General features: G+C 42.6%; 1 protein-coding gene across 1 annotated transcript; it reads left to right on the top strand.

The window, feature by feature from the left end:
- Window positions 1-426: 426 nt before the first annotated feature.
- On the top strand, window positions 427-4,150 carry STMN1 (stathmin 1). Its single transcript, XM_018563645.1, has 4 exons — window positions 427-458; window positions 2,724-2,896; window positions 3,765-3,956; window positions 4,037-4,150. Exons 1-4 carry the CDS (start codon window positions 446-448, stop codon window positions 4,088-4,090), a joined length of 432 nt encoding a protein of 143 aa, XP_018419147.1. The 5' UTR covers window positions 427-445; the 3' UTR covers window positions 4,091-4,150.
- Window positions 4,151-17,756: the final 13,606 nt, after the last annotated feature.

Here is a 17,756-nt window from a genome sequence, read left to right as displayed (position 1 = left end):
CTGCTCCTTCCACCAGCCTGTATGCCCTGTTATGTGGGAGGAGCCAAGTGTCCACACACAAGGGAAGTGTTGAATATCTGCAGTGGTCAGGGATCAGCAACATGGCAGCATTTAAACACATGAACTGCCAGCAAAGTCCATATTTATCCTCTTCAGGATGGGTTTATGATTTTTTGATCACTTAAAGCTACTAGATATCTTCGAAAGCACCTTGTGAAACTTGGTTTCACACACAACAGCTTGACTTTACGATGTGTGGCATTGTCAGACTTCTTGCATTCCCCATAATTTTAAATGCTGACTCTAATGATGTGATTTATGGAACGTTGATGTTCATCCACATTTAAAATTGTATCTTTTTAATGACTTGTATGTGGCTGGTTGTCTTTACTGTTAACTTTTTTTCTTACAGATTCTGGGTGACTTCTTGCTTAAGCTTACAATCATGGCTGAGGCTGGTAGGACACTTATTTATTTTTTGGGATGGGTCCTTGGGGGATGATTCATATGCGTGGGAAATATTTCAGAATAGATGTAAATGATTGTTTAGAAGGGTATCCCTAAGTTAAGTTGAAGGTTTTAACTGATCAATATTAAAGAAAGGTAAGCCAGTATGTAGGAAGTTGCTGGTAACATACCCTACTTGGAAAAGGAAAGCACGTGGTCAAGGGACCACCTTAAAGGGCAATAAAATAGCAGAGGTGAGCTATGAATTGCTTTAAAAAGGCAGTATTGCACACATGTAGAATATATTTCTTATGTGAAAGGAGGCAGCATCAAGTCCTTGAATCTGAGATATGAAACCAGTGTGGATGATGGAACAAATTCATGTAAGCGGTATGTGATTTTAAGTCTTGAAAGTCCACTGTGAATATTGACAAAAGCTAGACTCCTGGAACTAAAACAGATATTGGCTTTAGTCTCTTAAAGCTGTGTACTGGCTTCATAGCCTAAAAAGCAAATAAAACACATGTGCAATGACCTAGTGTATACACATTTTGAGGCTTAATACACACAAGAACAGCTATTCATGCTTAAGTCGTCTTTGGATTTTACAGCGATGTACCAAACATAAATTCTTAATCAATTGATAGGCTATCACCGTACATAGTTGCTGGTAAATCTAAGGGAAATTGTACAATCAGGTTTTAAGATGTGGCACACTTGAGTTTATTAGTTTAGCAATATCCAGGGAATTCAGCCTGTCCAGTGCTTACATAGCCCTGCTGCTGGCTATGAGAAGGAGGTTTTGAAGAAGCACCAGCACAACTTTGGTTCATTAGTTTGTTAATCATGCTCAATGCTTTGTTAATCATGCTCAATGCTATCTAGTAGGTAAACTGTTACTCTTATTTAGCCCTAATTGTTTATCTAAACAGTGTTCATGTCCCATATAATATAATGGTTGTGTGACTATCACTTTTATCCTATTTTAATGACATTGTAAAATATGAAAATTATAAATGTCCCATCAATAAATTTACTAAGACTAACTGACTTCATACAATCAGTAAGTGTGAGAGCCGAGGTGCTTTTTGTCTGATTTAAACTTTCAGATCAGCCCAGGCAGTTAGGATTTTACACAAGAAGGTTGAAGAAATGGTATCCTATGTTTCTCTCAGCACTGGTTTCCTTCAAGCTTATAAATACTAGCTAAAGAATAATGGGGGAATTGATCAAAACTGGAGCAGAAGAATCTGGAGCCGTTGCCTATAGCAACCTTTCAGCTTCTCTCCAGTTTGTTCAGTTGAGGTTTGAAAATGAAAGGTGAATACTGATTGGTTGCCATGGGCAACTGCTCCAGATTGTCCCAATTTTGATTTCCCTCAGTGTGCCTGCAAGCTTCTAGCAGCCACTAAAGTTGAACTCCTGGTGCAAAAACTTTGATTTAAGTATATTCCTCAATAGCCACAATGGATATAAGGGGACTGTGTGAACCAAATGCCTTTTGCTAACCCAGTTATCTTGTAAAAGTAGCAGTTGCATGATCACTGGGCTACACAATCTGTGCAATCAGATTTGCAGGAGGGTCCCAGCTGGCCCACCCACTACAAGCTGCCTGCAAAAAAAAACTACAGGAGGGGGGTAGAGATGAAACCAGTCACCCTGTGCAAGGAGAGCAGTATTGACTAGTCTTTATTACAGAAGGCTCTTGCCCAGAGGTTACATTTTACACTAGAATACTGCACACATCTGGAAGAAATACACAACGCATACCAATATTCTACGAATGATACACATGCCTCTTCTATATAGATAGTACTTGCTTATCCCAGCGTTCAGCTTGTGGTGGGGGTAACACGCTCCAGCTCCTTTGTTCTCTGATGGGTCATGTTTTGCAATCTGTTTTAGCTTTGACCTTTAATCCATCAAGCTCTAGCCTATTGTACAGGATTTATATACTGGTTTAAGGCCTTTAGAAGGGCTATGATCACTCTGGCAGTCCCCTTGATCATAGGATGGAACTAATACATGCAGCATTGTGGGTTTTTTGGGAGGGCTCTTGTCTCCTTCCCACATAAGTCTCCTGTCTGTAAACTTGCAGAGAACATTTAAGCCAAGGTGTTGGAGTGCAAAGATTCCTTCTACAAAGTCACCTGTGGCTTGCACTTGACTAAATTATATAGGCCTCTGTTGGCATATCAAGTTCATGACGGTACAAGCTACTGGTTCCTTTACAGGTGGTTTTCCTGATAAGTGCTGACTTTTTTTTTCTCTTTAAGACATTAAAGTTAAAGAGCTGGAAAAACGTGCATCTGGCCAGGCGTTTGAGCTTATCCTGAGCCCTCCATCTACTGATGCTGCTCCAGACCTTTTAATCGCCTCTCCAAAGAAAAAGGAATGCTCACTGGAAGAAATTCAAAAGAAGCTAGAAGCAGCAGAGGAGAGGCGCAAGGTGAGTTGTAGTGGCAGTATGAAGTCTTGCGTTGTGTTAAAGGAATCTGAGACTGCATCCCTTTTAATTTCGGGGCCAGAAGTTGTGAAGCTGTTTCTGTGTGGATTGAGTCTGAAACTTCTGCAGTGTCAGAAGCTTTCTCAAATCAAGACCAGCGACTGTTGCTTTTCTCTTTTGGAGAGAATGTCAGAACTGTTCACAAATGTCAGCTAGATTAGATGACGAGGACTTTACATTTCAGTGAAGAGAATTGGTCAACTCCCTACTGAAGCCCTGCATGCTCTGTAAAAGTTCACTTGCTGTACATGGTATTTAAATGTTTGGTCATAACCTAAATATTTAACATGTGAGCTAATTTTTAAAGTACTGTTTTGTTTTTTTTCCCCCCCCTCTGCTCTTATAAAAAAGTCATTTTTACCATTTTCTTTAGGTGGCAGGCACAACAGTATCTCCCTCTAGTGTGTAAAGAGAACTTGTAAGATGGTGACATTTACAGGCAGAGCCCCTGATTGACTGGTTAGGCAAATTTTTGGTGTCTTTTCCTGCACAAATATACAGTGCTTATGAAGCATGACATGGAGCTTGCACCAAAAGTCACACAACGGTCAGGTAAACAGCCCAGTCTGTTGACCTCTTATAGTTCCTCTGTACAGCATAACTCCAACTAGGAGACGAAGGGCACCACTGTAAGCCAGCCTTTACTACATTCTACAGGAAGCTGCATCAGTGTGCATTGACTGTTTTTTTTTTTTTCCAATAAACTATAGTGGTCTTTAACCAAGCTGTATTCATAGCAGAAAATGTCAGATCCTGGCATTCTATTGCTGGTAAATTTTTTCTTCATTAAGAACAATTTTGTTTCCTCCAGTTGCATGAAGCTGAAATCTTGAAGCAACTTGCTGAAAAGAGAGAGCATGAGAAGGAAGTTCTGCAAAAAGCTAAAGAGGAGAATAATAATTTCAGCAAAATGGCAGAAGAAAAGTTAACTTCAAAAATGGAAACCAACAAGGAAAAAAGAGAGGCCCAGATGGCTGCAAAACTCGAGCGATTGCGAGAGATGGTAGGTTTGATGTTGGACATTGGGTCTATTTGTTCTGCTGTTCGGTCAGGTTAACAAACATTTTTTTTTCTCTTTTCCAGGAGAAGAAAGGAGAAGAAATCCGAAAAAAATCAGAATTGAAAGAAGAAAACTGAGCATTAACATCTGTGAACGCAGCCCCAGCATTGCAGAGTTAATCCCATCAGTGTTCCCCCTCCTATATGTCTAGCAGCTGTTATGTAGACACATTCTGCACTGTTTGCTTGGGTAATGTGGACTTGTAGCCTTTCACTTATCCACTTTTCATACTGTGCTGGTTACTGTTGTATTGTACTGGAGAGTTTTGGTGTGGGGTTTTCTAGTCATGTTATACCAGTGTTCAGACTGTTAATGCACTTAAAATATAAATCTTACTCCGCATCTTGACTTGCAATAGTTTTGTCTTAATAAAACAGTTCCATCGAAACTTGTTTTTTCTGTACCTTGTTCAAACATACCTTTTTGGAATTTGGGGCTTAATTTTTTTTCTTTATCTGCATTTACATATAGATCAGCAGAAGTGGCAGCAGTTGGGATAAACTGTAACTCTTGTAATGGTAAAAAAGTTGCAGCATCTGTTCTGTATGCCTCTACCTTTTTTTTGTCACATTTTTTTCTGAATGGTTTTTTCTGCATGTACATGTTAGCCATAAAAGCATACGCTATAAATATACCAAAATTGGAGTTTTAACTTCAGGCTGCAAAAAACTGCCAAAGTGTGTTCCAGAAGCAGATCAGAGCAGTTACAGACCGGATCAAAACTACATCCAATGGTATTTGGGGCTCTAGTTCACACCACAGCGTTCAGTTCATGTAAAAAACACTGCAGCAAGCCCTATTTTACCTGCTCTGTATAATGATGTAAACGCATCAAACACCCTGGAACGCATTGAAAGGCCATTTTCAAATTAAAAAAACTACCAAAAACTGCCCTGAACGAATCAAAAACGTGGCACAACCCACTGCATGTGCAGAAACTCATGCAGATCTGGTGTGGACAAGCCCTTAAGGACTGATTATTTTGTTTGACTAGATCTTTAAAACCAGTGGGAATAGGTCATAGACTTTGATTATAGGCTTCTTGTTTATGACATTTAAGCTGCTCCCTGCTGTGCTATTGGCAAGTGACCAATGTCTGCATGTAAATTGGAGCATACAAGGATGATTAACCATAAAAAAAAAACGCCACCATAAATCTGTCTCAACCCAGAAAGTAGTATTTAACATTTTCCCTCTGTTTCCCTGAATGTCCTGTCCAGTAGAAGACGGCAGTCTGCAGCAGCAGTCCAGCTACTGGCTTGGTGAAGGATGGAGAGAGGAGCAGGGGGAGAGGCCTGGCCTGCCCTGCCCTGTGATGTGCCTGTTTGTGTGGAGACAGCTAGCTTACACAAAGGTCTAAAAAAAGTAAACATCAAGGAGCAGCACCCATTCCATTGTAAGCGATTAAAAAAATAAAATAAAAATGGCTTAAAGGAGAACTATGGGGTCAGTGTTTTTCCCCATAGTTCTCCTTAGGGTAACGAGAGGACACAAACTAGCGTCCTCCCGTCACCCTAGGCTCAGTATACCGCGAGCTACGGCTCGCGGTATACTGAGACGCCAGACCGAATCCCAACTTAGATGACAGGATCCGCCCAGCTGCGTGAGTGACAGCTGGCTCTGCCTATCTAGAGGCAGAGCCAGCTGTACCCCTCCCCTGTCCGTTCCGCGCTGGCAGATCGGCGAGAGGGGAATCCAGCCCCTCCCCTGTCACGGCAGAGAGCTGTGACAGGATCGAGAGGTGAGCGAACCCGGTATGTGTTCGCTCACCTCCCGATCTACTGAGCCGACCTGTGACAGTCTCATTGTCACAGGTCGGCTAGAACTATGAGGTGAGTGAAAAGCACTCACCTCATAGTTCTCTTAACACATGTATATAAGAAACCCAAATGGAGCACAAAATACTGCTTTATGACATATTAAACGTCTAAAATCATCAATAGCCTGACCCCTGTGGACCTGGATTGAGGTATGCCCACCATTCTCAAGTGGGTAACATTCTATCAACCTATTTAGTGTCTAACACAACTGTTGGTGCACCTGGTTGAGGTGCAATAATGTATATGTGGGCATAACCAATTAAATAGTGTTAAGTAGCCAAAGTGCAATAAAACATGGTTGCTTATGTATGAACTGCAAGATGAGTGTATGTCCCCTTGACAGGAAGAATGAACATATAGGGTCCTGACTATTGTCTCAACTAGGGTCCTGACTAGGTACCAGCTTTCATAAAAGTGTAGTTGCAATCTCTCTGGACATTCTATAAATATGTTAAGAGCTGGCATTTAGGTGCACATAATGGTTTGCATGATGCTCTGGCAATTCCATATAGCAGTATATCATGACATGAGTGTAAGCAAAGGTCTTAAAATAAACGGTGTCATCCTTCAGATTTGCTTAAATGCACCAGCATTTATCAGAAGTTTCTTTCCTCATTTATAAACATGTCATACAGCAGGTGCGAGACATGTAGGTAGGGTACAATGTATATGCAGTAACCCAAGTAGTTGACAATCTGCACATTGGCTGGAGAGTTCAAGTATCTTTATCTCATAGGTGCCTAAAGTTGGTTTGCGAAGTGATAATCCCTCTGCGTATCAAAACGATTTATCTTTGTAGTGGGGGGGGGTCCACATGACTTTTTTTTCCCAATGCTCGACTATCCAATCCTTGTGTTCCTGTGTGAATTGGAGATGTTTTATCTTGTTAACTGCAGACAGCAAAAGTGTTTGAACAGGCCTTTGGCTTCCATATCCCATACAATGCAGTGTACGGCGAACAGTGCGTTCAGACATCATTTGAGAGGATCCCTGATTAAGATCTGCAGTAATTTGATGCACTGTTGCCCTTCTGTTGTCTTGTACCAGTCTTGCCACTCCCCGTTCTGCCCTAACATTGACTAGTTGCTGACGGCCACAATTTGCACGTTCAGACCCAGCTTTTCGGCTGACAGTCCAGTCTTTAAACACTTTAACAACAGATGCTATTGAACATTTAACGAATTCTGCTGTTTTGCCGATACTTGCTCCATGGCTCCGAGCACCAACAATCATCCCACGTTCAAAGGCTGTTAAATCGCATTGTTTACCCATATCTTCAGAAAAAAGTCACTTCTACTGTCGTGGTAAACAACCTGCTTCCCTATTTATAAAGGTGCCCATACACTGCACGATTCTCGTACGAGAATCGTGGGAAATCCCGCGATCGTACGAGAATCGTGCAGTGTATGGAAGGCGTGCAACCGTTTCTACTGTACGGTCGCACGTCTTCCATCGAACCAGCATGTTTGAAAACCCGCCGGGAATCATACGATTCTCGGCGAGTTGGTGGCCTGCTGGTTCGACAACTGCCGAACGGGCCGGTGTGCTGACGCGCACCCTGCCCGTTCGCAGTCAGCGTAAGCCCGCCCCTCATTACAGTCATCGCAAGCCCGCCTCCTCAGGGGGCGTGGCTTGCGATGATCGAGAGTGCGATCTGCCCGTCCAAGATGGGCAGATCGTACGTTTTTTTTAATCCCTTTACAACCATCGCAACACTAAGGTCTTGCGATGGTTGTACAGTGTATGGCCACCTTTATAGTCTGGCCATCTAGCAACTTCAGCTCGAAATTATAGCTAATTTGCCTACAAACGTCAGGTGGTCATAATAATCTGGCCATTCAGTGTATGCATAGCTATTGGATATGTTCGAGAATAACAGAGCTTAAATGGCAAAATAAATGTATACCCTAATGCACAGGACTCAAGCCATAAAGTCATTTACATACAAAAATATCTGCACCCCTATCTACATTATCTGAATTCAAACATCTCAGCAGCTGTGCATTAAGGGATATGTACACCACTTAAAGGATCAAATTATTGCACTGCACTTATTAAACTACAAATTCATAAATAACATCGGCAAGCTTAAACATTTTACCTCATTCATGATATCCAAATAAAACAAAATGAAGCGTTTTTTAAAAAAAATGTCAATTAAAGTGTTCATACATATCAAAGTGCATATAATATAAATTACAATAAAGCACAAGTTCATGTAAAGTGCCACTAATCCACCCACTCTGCTGGTAATCACAATGCTCAAATCCCTCCGTGTTAAAACCATGTACCACTGTAAATTCATATATCAATTATATTAACAATGCAATCCAATCTGTGCTCCCAGACCCTGAAACTCCCTCTGTGGCAAAAAACAGGATTCACCAGGTTCAATTTCCTCAAATTATAAGACTTTAGCAGGCACACCAAGGTTTGGAAGAAAAAAAAAACCTGCCATATCTTTCCTAAACCAATCCTTTACCTTGAGCAATACTGGTTTTGTTGTTTTGACACCATATGAATAAAAAACTTGTTTTATGCATACATTCATAGTAAAAAATATGCAGCAGGCGCCAAGTAAAAGTTTATTTAAAAGAAAGTGGGAGGAGTACATTAGTAAATGTACGGCCCGTTATTAGCTGAGACGGCAAAGCCTCGCCGGGGCCGGCCAGGCTGGAGAAGGATCCCGACTTTACTGTCAGGATCAGCCCCCTGCTGCTTAAGTGACAGCTGGCTCCGGCTCAAAGCCAGCTGTACCTGTCCCCTCCTTAAAGTGCTGCAATGACTGTCAGTCACACTCTCCCGAGCAGCGCCGCTCAGGATCAGGCTGAGAGTCGTTACTAGCGGCTCTCAGCCTGGGATCAAAATGTGATTGGTGGAATTGTGTGACCTTTGCTGATCACAGTGTAAGAAAAACAGCCACGGAGAATCTGTGAATGAATGCATTCACAGATCCTCCCATTGGCTACACATCATTGCAATTTCATTGGAAAAATAAAGCCCACTGCCCTTAGCTAACTGATGACACAGTCGCTGTCACCACCGACTCGACACTGCCTCTCCTCCCCGCTGCAGTCTGTGTCCCCTCCGATCCTGCTGCTCTCCCTGCCTGTATTGGCAGAGGCAACGGGCATTGGAGTAGATACACACCAGCTGTCAGGCGCCAGGCCGAAAAATGCCAGAGGGGGATGGGTCGGCGAGAGGCTCGGAGGCTGTAGGTGTGTGCAATAGCCGTACGGCTATTGCAATTTGAAATAGCCAATAGCAGGCTGGCTATTGCACTCACCCACTGCCTGCTGTCAATCAGCAGAGGAGGACCTGAAGAAGAACTTTTTTTTTTTTTTAGCATAAATGTTTATTGTTAAAGAATATAAGATATGCAATAACAGAAACAGTACATTTGGGACAATAAGTTAGATGACATAAAAATCTACAACATATTGTACTGGAGTGGTGCAGACTCAGTAGCATATCAATCATCAAATGTGTCTGGAACAAAGAAGAAGTTACCTCATATTCGTTGTAATTAGAGTATAGAAGAAGAAACTTTGAGAATTAAAGTGAAAGAAACTAAGTAAGAATAAGACATACTACAACAGCTTCAAAACAAAAAAGCTGAAAACATAAAGTAAAAGAGAGCGAAAAGGGTCAGATTACAATGTAATTCACAATAATAAACCAGATCATAAAAGTGAGTTATATAATTTAGATTCTCGCAAGTTGTTACAGAATTGCTATGACAAGTGAGATAAGTAAAAGGTCTAGAGTAAAGGAGTGTTTAGTGTTAGACTATACATACACATAAGCATAGGTAGATGGCTGCTGGTGAACGATGGTCCAAAGATGCGAATAATATTTTATTTTGGGAGCATGTAATTAAATACTAGTAATGAGGAACTATTTAAAACTTTAACCCCCCCAATTGGTGGGGGTTATTACTCTATTAAAATTGCACATGTGTACCCGTAATCCTATAATGTATAGCCAGTAGTAGACAAGAGAAACAAATTCATATCCTGCCTATTGTTATTGGATGTATCTTTTTGAATAAAATCATGCCATTCAGGTAAATTTGTCCATATAACAGTGGGACCGGAACTTGCATCTAATATATCCATAGATAAAAATTTAAACAGGTACATTTTCAAATCCGAAATTTGGGGAGGATCTTTCAAAATCCACTTTTGTAAAATACATTTTTTTGCTCTTAGTAAGCAAAGATGCTCCCAGCGCTGTAGAGATGGTTGCTGTGCCACAGATAAAGGTAGTGAGTCATGAAATAAACATATTAACGGGTCAACATCTCTTGTTATGCCAGTGATGGATTGCATATAGGATAAAATGAGGGTCCAAAATGATTGAATGGCGGGGCAGGTCCAGAAAAGGTGAGACATATCTGGCAAGTGTGCCTTACATTTGGGGCCAGCAGTGAGCCATTGGTCTTGCATGCACTCTAGCCTTTACCCTTCCATAGGGAGAATATTTTAGAGGAGGCACCTTGTGGAAATCCCGGAGTCGAGGTCATCGGCATAAGTGGGGATAAAGACCCCTGTATTCCAAAAAGCTCTCTCCAGGTGATCACTGAGTCTTTAAAAAGAATATTATGCTTAATGGTGGTTGGGAAGTAATTGTAGGGGAGTGTGTAAAATACCCGAAAGGGACCATGGGGATACTGCTGATTGCTCCAATACATTGTTGGATTAATGATGGGTATCAAATAACCAATCCCTGACATGTCTATAGAGACATGCTAAGTTGTAAATCCGAATATTCTGTAAATTAATACCCAATTGAAGGTTGGGTTTGTAAAGTTTTTGTAGGGCTATACGATGTTTTTTGCCCCTCCAAATAAAGTTTAGGAAGGCATCTGTAATATTTTTAATGTCTTTATGTTTGAGCAAGACAGGCAAAATTTGCATAGGATATAAAAGACGCGGGAAACTAATCATCCTAATAAGGTGACCTCTGCCTAAAAGAGACAAAGGCAACTCTCGCCAGGTTTGTAAATCTTTAGTTATACTCTGGCTGATTGGTAAAATTTTTAGAGAGTAGAGATTCGTGGCAGTGGGGGGGGGGGATGTGAATACCCAAGTATGTAATATATTGGGTTTTTAATTGTAAACCAAAATGTTTAAGCCATTGGGAATCTTCAGCAGAGCATTGTCTGTTAATAAACATAATTTCGCTTTTATCTAGGTTAATTTTCAAACCCGAAAACTGGCCATATAGGGTGATATGTTCAAACATTTTAGGTAACTGCGAACAAGGGTCAGAGATAATTAGAACAATATCCTCTGCAAACATTGCCAACTTGAACTCTTCTTTGCCTATGGGAATGCCTGTAAAAAGCCCGGGTGAAGACAAGAGAGAGAAGTTGTAGAGCAATATTAAAGAGTATTGGGGATAAAGGACATCCCTGGCGTGTACCTTTTTGTAATGTGAACGAAGAAGAAAGCATCGTAGAGGTATAAATTTGAGCAGAAGGAGAAGAGTACATAGTAGAGACAAAGTTGAGAAAAGAACCAGAGAAGCCCATCATCATCAATACCTTCATGAGCCAACGCCAGTTAACATTATCAAAGGCCTTAGGACCCGACAACCGAACATGTTCCATGGCTAAAACAATGTTTTTAACATTTAATATCGCAGAGCGACCTGTCACAAAACCTGACTGATTTTCTCCTATAAGGCAGGGTAGAATCTTGGCCAGTCTATCTGCCATTAATTTAGATAGAAATTTTGCATCCTGATTTAGCAGCGAGATTGGCCTATATGAGCCAGCTAAAAGTGGGTCTTTACCTTTTTTCGGTAGTAAACGTATGTAAGCTTGGTTAAAGGTAGATGGGTAAACCGAGGTAGTGAGAATGTGATTAAAGAGCGGTGTGAGAACATGGGGTGCATCTTCTATGAGGATTTTATAGAATTCATTGGATAAGCCATCCGGGCCAGGGGCCTTGGCTTTGGATGATTTTTTAATAATGTTTTGAATATCCTGAACAGTAATTTCTCTGTTTAGTGTAAGTAGGTCTTCTGCCGACAGAGAGGGCAAATCTTCCAACTGAAGGAAATCATCACCCCCTGTAGGATCAGAGAATTTAGCTGTGTGCAATAATTCGTAATAGTCACGCAAAATCTTAGATATTGTGTTGGCGTCACCGTGGATAAAGGTCTTTGACCCTTAGCTAGGTTGGCCAACAATTTGCCAGATTTATTACCAAATTTAAAGAAAGCAAGATCTTTGTCCGATCTAATTTGTCGGTCAAGGATTTGGAGCCAGTGGTCGCATTTTTGTTTATCCAGTAACCAGCGCATTCTAGATACTTCGGAAGGGTTAGATTTAAAAGCAAGGTAGGACTGTCTGACCTCCAGGCATGCTCTGCTATATTGTGCTTTTGTCAATTTCTTTTTTACCGCTGCATAGGCCAAGATTCTACCCCTAAGCACCGCCTTTGCAGTTTCCCAAAACAGAATAGGGTCAGAGAGATGTTGCAAGTTGTCAGTGTAATACTCATGCCACCACATTTTAAGGTTGGCACAAAAGCCCTCATCAGACATTAGATATGTCGGAAACCTCCATATCACAGGTGGTGTGGAACATATCAGACCCTGCAAGGACAAAGCAATCGGTGCATGGTCCGATATCACCATGTCCTCAATAGAAATGGATTCAATCTTGTGAATAGTGGAGGGTGCAGCCAGGAATAAGTCTATACGCGAAAAACTATGATGAACATGAGAATAGTGCGTGTAATCTCTATCTAGGGGATGATAGGCCAGGCATCCTCGAGCCCACTAGCGGAGAGTATAGTTGAAAAATGATTGTCTTGGGGAGTCCAGGTAGGTCGTGTACTATCATCCCATCGGCGATCTTCTGATGGAGATGGCACAGCATTAAAGTCTCCGCCTATCAGAAAGAAGGAATTAGGTTGTTGAGAGGTAGCTTTGGATAAAAGGAACTCGCAAAAAGGCTTATTGTCCGAATTGGACCCGTAAACATTAAGATATCCAAATGTCTGGTGCCAATACGTAGGGAGATGAAGGACCAGCGACCGTCCTGCATATCGTGTTGTTGCTGAAGAACATCACAAGGGAGCGATTGTTTCATGCGTTGAATGTCCTTGCTTGAAAGATGAGTTTCCTGAAGAAGTGCTATATCAGCCCGTAGCTTCTTAAGGTGACGTAGGATTTTGGACCTTTTGTGTGGCGATCTCAGACCTTTCACATTCCACGAGATTAATTTCAAGGGGGGTCCCATGGGAAGAATAAAGAAGAAGACCTCCAGAGATGTAAAAGAAACAACCAATGATGGAAAGGATAACCAGGTGTTCCAGTGCCCCTGGTCGATCCTATGTCAGCAATTCCTGCAGGGAAGATTAAAAGTGGAAAAAATGCAATAGATTTGTGCGAGAACAGGGTTGAAAGGGGTGCCCCATGCTGAATTCCCTGTGTAGTCCAAAGAAGAATGTCCGGTTCAAAATGCAAAAAACAAAAATAGGAACAATAAACAAAAAACTGTAAGTAGCCGCTGCCTCCCAGGCTTTACGGAGCAGCGCGTCAGCTTTTTTGTCCATGGGTTCCTTTAGGGCCCCCATGTCCTCAAAAGATAAATCAGTTTTCTTGGACACTTTGGAAAGGGAAGCATCAAGTTTGGGGCACTTTTCCCAGATCCCACAGTCCTCCTCGCTAAATGGAAATCTCCTTTTTAGCCAAGGGGGAAAATGAAGCTTCTTCTCCGGATCAGCCCATTCCGCTTGGATAAGGTCTTTTAAGGACTGATGGACCGGGAAAGTCCTGCCTTTTTTAGATTGCAACCCCTTGTAAAGCCTGTCATGTACTGACAGTTCAGCTTGCTCTTCCTTGATCCCCAGGGTTTCGTAGACCGCCTTGAGTAACTCGTTGGTGTCTGACGCTGATAAAAGGTATCTGGAAGCCCTAAGCTAGCCCTCTTCCGTAGATTCGTCCTCCCCCGAATCGGAGGAAGAATCTCCGGATTTCACAGTTTCCCTCGACTGGTACAGCTCTCTGACCTGCCGGACTGAACCCCGGAAGGCCCCGGCAGGGCCGGATCTGTGCAGGGGGGGCCAGGCTGAACCTGAATGACCGAGCGCAGGGAATGAAAAGTAGCCACCATTTCCTCCCTCATGCTGTCAAGTAAGCTCCTAAATTTCCCCGCTGATTCTTCCGCCACAAGCTTTTCTAAGCATGGCTGGCATAGTGGCTGTTTGTGTGAGGATGCTAATCTGTCGTTGCAAGATGCACACTTCCTGTACTTGGGACTAGAGCCTGAGGGCACGGTTAAGGGCTTATCTTCAGGGTTTCTGGACTGAAACAACAAAACACATAATGTGTCGTTAGGGTTGGCCCCCTCCCCAAAAGCCAGTATGCCCCCTCATGTACCTTTGCCAAAAAGGGGCCCCACCACCAAAGGTACAAGGCAGTAAAAAGTGCTCAGCTCTTGCCTACCTTAGAGCTGGCTGCAGAGGGTTCTCCCAGATCAGTGGGTGCAGCAACTGTTGCGGAGTCTGCCGGCATGGTCGCTGACCGATGCGAAGATCCACGCTCTCTGCCCCCGCTCCGCTTGTACCCCCCTTGCTGGTGTCTCAAGGTTGTTCGGCAGGCAGCTGCACCTCTCTCCCCTGGTCAGCGGTGTGGCATTCAAGAGGAGCTCTTTTATGGCCGGACCGGAAGTGCGCCGAGCACGACGTTACTTCCCCCTCTCCAGTAACCTCTCCCCAGTGCCTCCACGAGCAACGCCACGCCCCCGGCGTCTAACGTCACTGCCGTGCGCCGCCATGCCCAGAAGACGCTCTGGCTGGACGACCCGTGTAGCGGATGCATCTCCTGAACAAAAAAATGAAAAGACCGGCTACCGACCCCGGCTGCAGTATGTACTCCGTTTCTTTAGGGGTTCGAGGCACACCGCAGGGATCGGTCAGGGAGGAAGAAAAAAGGGGGGTCCCCACTTAAGACCGGGAGGGCCAGCATCAGAGAACCCTCTCTGATACCAAATGGCCGTCGAGGGCAGCTTTCGCCTGCTTGCTGGGGAAAAACTCAGCTGGAGCCGTCACAAGCTGAGGATGGTTACCTTCTTAAAAGAGGGGAACCTCAGGGCCTTCACCCAAATGGGTAGGACAGGATGGGGACTGCCCTAGGGATCTTGCCCAGGCATCCCCAAGCCGCTGGCTCTGTTAAGGAGATGCCCAAGCAGTAAGCCTCTGCCACGTGCACGTAGGCCTATACAGAAAAATAACAAACATTCCCCATGCTCCTGTTTAGGCCGAGGAAACACAAATAACTGAGGCATGCTGGGGGGAAGTGCCCTTTTATTTGGTGTATGTGATGTGTTTCCTGTTTCAGGTGGGAGGAGACTATCTCTCAGATGCTGTCCTGGAAGATTACTTGGGAATAAATAGTTTAGAATGAGCCACAGCTAGACAGGTGACATTTACCTTCCTGCCCCCCCCATTATTTAAATCTCTGGCACGTTTAATCTCAATCTAAAGATAACTTCATGACGCATCATAATTTAGGGGTTGTTGGACCATATGGTGTATGAATACTCCACTATCCTCTTAGCTCTGAATTCAACCATTTGGGAGGTGCAGAGGGGGAAATCGTAAAGGCTTGTCCCTCCTGCTCTCCCTCCCCAGCCCTGTCCTAGGGGCCAGCTCCGTGACACCCCCTAGAGGGCTGACAAAAAGATGCTGCCGAGGCAGCTAGGGAGGCTCTTGTTTTGTAACATCAAGCAAAGGAACTCTGTCAACATTAAGAAGTCTTAACATCGCAGAAGAGTTCCCCTTTAATATCTGGACATCATCTGTGCAAGCGTGCCTGAAGAAGAGACCTTCAGACCTCTCTTTTGCTTATTAAACTTTGGACTCTGTCAGAACTCCTAAAACCAGGATTGTTAAGTATTCTCTTTTTATTCCCTTTTGTTTTACTGTTGTATATATATTTTGTCTCCCTTTATTAATATCTTTTTCTGTATATTTTCGGGCACCGTTTCTTTTCTTTAAGGACAATCTTAAAAATCGTTAAGCTTATCTCTACGCTCTAAATACGATTTTAAAGTATCCTTGCCTCTGTAAAGAGCGCTACTGTATACTGAAACCTGTCATGTTCCTGTCTGAGAGGACAGCAGTATCATAGGCTTTGTTTAAATTTTTTGAAGTGTAGCAGCACTTGCTGAGATCGGTGTGTACTTCCATTAAAGTACGTGGTGGCAGTGAACGTTTGATGTGTAAAGGGTTAATTGCGGAGTTAACCAACCCTAGTGACGATCGCTCTCAGTCTGCTGACCTGAGATTGTTGTCCTGCGAGCTGGGAAATCTTTGTAGAGGCTAAGTGTGGTATCAGAACTGCGTATAGTCATGTATGATTTGATGTACAGCGGGTTCGGGCCGGCCGTACGTCACACAGAGCTCTTCATGTTCATGCACAAAGAGGAGATAGTAAACGTGACTCATGTTTACCATCTCTTCATATATGAACGGGGTTATTCACAAAAGGGTGAAGCGTTTGGAGAAGACAGGAGACGTGAACAATCTAGGACAACATAGCTGAACTGGAAAGTGAGCGGAATTGGAGAATGTTTCCAAATACGCAATTTTTGCCTTCATTGTTCACTTCTCCTGCCTTCTCCGAACTCTTCACCCTTTTGTGAATAACCCTGTGAGTGTTTATACTGGGCATTCCTGTGTTCATTCAAGGGGCCCATAAACAGGAGACACATGCTTACTGTCCCCCTGCTCTCCATCCCAAAGCTTCGCGCTCCACTGTACATCAGAACCACACTGACAACAATTTGTTAGGTTAAAATAATACCAGATTATCTTTAGTAAATGTCACCTTTTTTTAATATAATCTCTTTACGTACCCCCGTAGTCAGATTTTATCACTGAAGCCTGTAGGGACTCCATTTTTTGTTTCTCTAAGTAACAACCCTCTGCTGAGATCACCTCTTTTCACAGAAATATCCCTGTCTTCCTGGTCCTAAGCTAGCTTAGAATGTTGTGATATGTAAAGAAGCTTCCATGGGATCACTATTCCTAATATTAATGGAAAAAATAGTTGACTAATAACTATGCAGGGAAATGCTATCTCTTTGCCCCCAATGCCTAAATTTGTTAGGGGTAGTACATCCCTGGATGCCCTGAAACTTCTAACTGCTAAGGCTGTAGAATTCCTTTGTGTAACTAGTCCTAGTGAGTATGTACTAGCTGAGTGATATTGTGCCACGAGGAAATGCCAAGAAGAAAAGAGTTAATCTCAAAAAACGGTATGTTTACTCTTTTGCTGTATGTGCTGTACCACCAATTAACATGAGATGCTAGACAGTGCAGGCATAGACACAAAGCATGAGTCAGAGAGCTGATTGCATATTAGCACATTTCCCATCCAAAAGAAAGTGAATGAATATAGATTGTATTTAGTTGTTAAATAGCAGATCATTATTTTAAAGCTGTATGCTGCATTTTATTTACTCCAGAGCAGCATGTCTCTTACAGCAATTCTTGCATGTTTTTATTGCCCACACATCTATCACTAGGCCCACATAACAGATTCACTATGCCTACATGCCTGTCACATTCCTGAATCACTGTACTATTCTGTCTCATTTATGTTTTATTTTTGAGGATATTGGATTTTTGGCTACTGTCAATGATCAGTGGGTGGATTGAGTCAATGCTTGTGTTCTAAATACATTTTATATATCTGTTCAGCAAGTATATTTGCAACTTAATCTAGTGTAGAAAAGGTAAGCGTTTTAATAGCAACATGATACTATTTACAGAAATGGGTTAGTAGATTCTTAATTTGTTTCGGAGGTACCAATATATGCTTCTTTTAGAAAGGAATCTGATAGAATTTTAAAAGCATAAAGATAAAAACATGTAGCCCATGTTAGTTGTTGATTTTATTT

The sequence above is a fragment of the Nanorana parkeri genome, unplaced genomic scaffold (assembly GCF_000935625.1).
Source record: "Nanorana parkeri isolate BGI_ZX_2015 unplaced genomic scaffold, ASM93562v1 scaffold683, whole genome shotgun sequence".
In the NCBI taxonomy this organism is placed as follows: domain Eukaryota; kingdom Metazoa; phylum Chordata; class Amphibia; order Anura; family Dicroglossidae; genus Nanorana; species Nanorana parkeri.
Note: the sequence above shows the minus strand (reverse complement) of the source record. Positions and strands in the feature narration are given on the sequence as shown.

Excerpts from the sequence above, each read along its gene's own strand:
- STMN1 (XM_018563645.1), top strand. Across the intron at positions 2,897-3,764 it reads CAGCAGAGGAGAGGCGCAAG|TTGCATGAAGCTGAAATCTT; the intron begins GTGAGTTGTAGT and ends TGTTTCCTCCAG. Across the intron at positions 3,957-4,036 it reads TCGAGCGATTGCGAGAGATG|GAGAAGAAAGGAGAAGAAAT; the intron begins GTAGGTTTGATG and ends TCTCTTTTCCAG.